The 1772-nt window shown below is 55.6% G+C and overlaps 1 protein-coding gene across 1 annotated transcript; it reads right to left on the bottom strand.

Moving 5' to 3' along the window:
• Positions 1-5: 5 nt before the first annotated feature.
• LOC113455886 (paraneoplastic antigen-like protein 6B) lies at positions 6-1116 on the bottom strand (the record flags this gene model as incomplete). Its single annotated transcript, XM_026778528.1, has 2 exons — positions 983-1116; positions 6-538 (listed from the first exon to the last, which is right to left on the bottom strand). A coding segment is annotated over exon 2 (412 nt), but the record flags the coding sequence as incomplete, so codon positions are not given.
• Between the last annotated feature and the right edge of the window lie 656 nt (positions 1117-1772).

Here is a 1772-nt window from a genome sequence, read left to right as displayed (position 1 = left end):
CTGACTAACTGACTGGAGCCTGCACACTCTGTCCAACTCCAGACCTGGGTCTCCAGGTACACTGTCCACTGTCTCCCCCTGTTGCTCCAAGAAGTGGAAAACACGATCAAGAAGCGCCTCGCTGGAGCAACTGGGCACAAAGACCACGTTCCAGGTCCCCCCAGTGCCTAGGATTTCCCTTGGGACCAAAGCATAGTTGACTTCCTGGTCGAGCTCAACCAGGGCTGCAGTGGCATTATCCTCCTCACGAAACACTTTTCCAAGCACAGTAAAGTGGCCCATGGGCCACAGGGCAGCCTGCAGGGCCCCTTGGAATTCAGCTTCACTGCAGTCCTCCAGGATGCCCAGGATAAGCAAGCCCCCACGAGAGCTGACACCCATCCACCTGCACCAGTCCTGGAGCATCTCCACCGCCATAATCTGAAAATTTAGCAAAGCTCACACTAGGGGCCGGAAACAGTTTCCCCAGAAGCACGTCAGGTTGGGATAGGAGCCTAGGCTAGGACTCAGGAAGACCACCAGCCTAGCTCTCCACAGCCTGGAAACAAAAAACGGAAAGAGGAGGTTAATGTCTTCCCCACCCCAGCCCCTTCTCATCCACTAGCCCTAGAGCAGAGGTTCTCAACCTGTGCTTCGTGACCCTTCAGGGTCAAGCGACCTTTTCACGGGGATCTCCAAAGACCACTGGGAAACACAGGTATTTACCTTATGATTTGCAACAGTAGCAAAATTACAGGTATGAAGTAGCCATGGAAATAAGTTTTATGGTTGTGTGAGGGGGTCACCACAACACAAAGAACTGTATTAAAGGGTCGTAGCATTAGGGATATTGTGAACCACTGCCTTACATGATGCTTCTGCATCCCACCCCGTGCCTCAGACACAGGCCTTCCCCAGCACCTCCCTGCAGTCCAATCCAGGCAGGCGTGCGGGTTGAGAGGGGGTTTGTCAGGGCCAGTAATACCCTCCCAGAATTTGGTACCTTCTAGGAGCAGAATCCTTTCTCCTTCAATCGCACAGCAAGGATTCCCCGGGCTGTTCTCCAGGTTCTCCCACCAGCCAGCTCCCTTGCTCTCTCTAGCCTTATAGCTGCGCACTCAGGTAGACCAGTGTACAGATGCGAGTTTAACGCTGCTCTCTGCAGTGCAGATTTAGCGCGGGGGTGTGGTGACACTGGAGCGCGGATCCTCTACCTCCTAGTCCTCCAGAAGTGGACTAGCCAGGCCATTGGTGCAGGAGGGTCACGTGAGAAGGCTGTCTCAGCCTGGGACCTCAGGTGACATCATCGGTCCGGTCACTGGTGACGTCATCGGCTGCTGACCCCCCCCACCACCACACATCTGTGCCCCTGGCACAAGGGACAGAGTGCTCAGGGGTCTCCACAGAAGGGCACCAAAAATCTGTGTTGCCCCCTCCAGCTCTGTTTCCTGATCAAGGCCAGGGAGCAGGGACTCTGAGGGTTTTGCCCTGGTGAGTCCCTATCTGGACCTAGTCTAGTGACAGAGCTGGGCAAGCAATACCTCTTCTAGGTAGAGTCCCTGGAATAGATAAATAGCACATGAGCCCACACACCCCATCCCGCCACTCCCCATGGAGTGTGCACCATCTGGGTGATGCGCATCCCAGTGGAAGGGGCTGCAGGCACTTTCACCGCTGTGGGGCCTGCATGCCTTCCTGCCCTTGGCGCCAGTGGCCAGCTCACAGGAGGGTCCAGCACTGGCGGGCCTTTCCTGCTCTGCATGCTGTATACCCAGCTTCTTGAAAAGCTGCTT

Source organism: Microtus ochrogaster, unplaced genomic scaffold (genome assembly GCF_000317375.1).
Source record: "Microtus ochrogaster isolate Prairie Vole_2 unplaced genomic scaffold, MicOch1.0 UNK580, whole genome shotgun sequence".
Lineage (NCBI taxonomy): Eukaryota > Metazoa > Chordata > Mammalia > Rodentia > Cricetidae > Microtus > Microtus ochrogaster.
The sequence above is the reverse complement of the archived record's forward strand: the minus strand, read 5'-3'. Positions and strand labels throughout refer to the sequence as shown.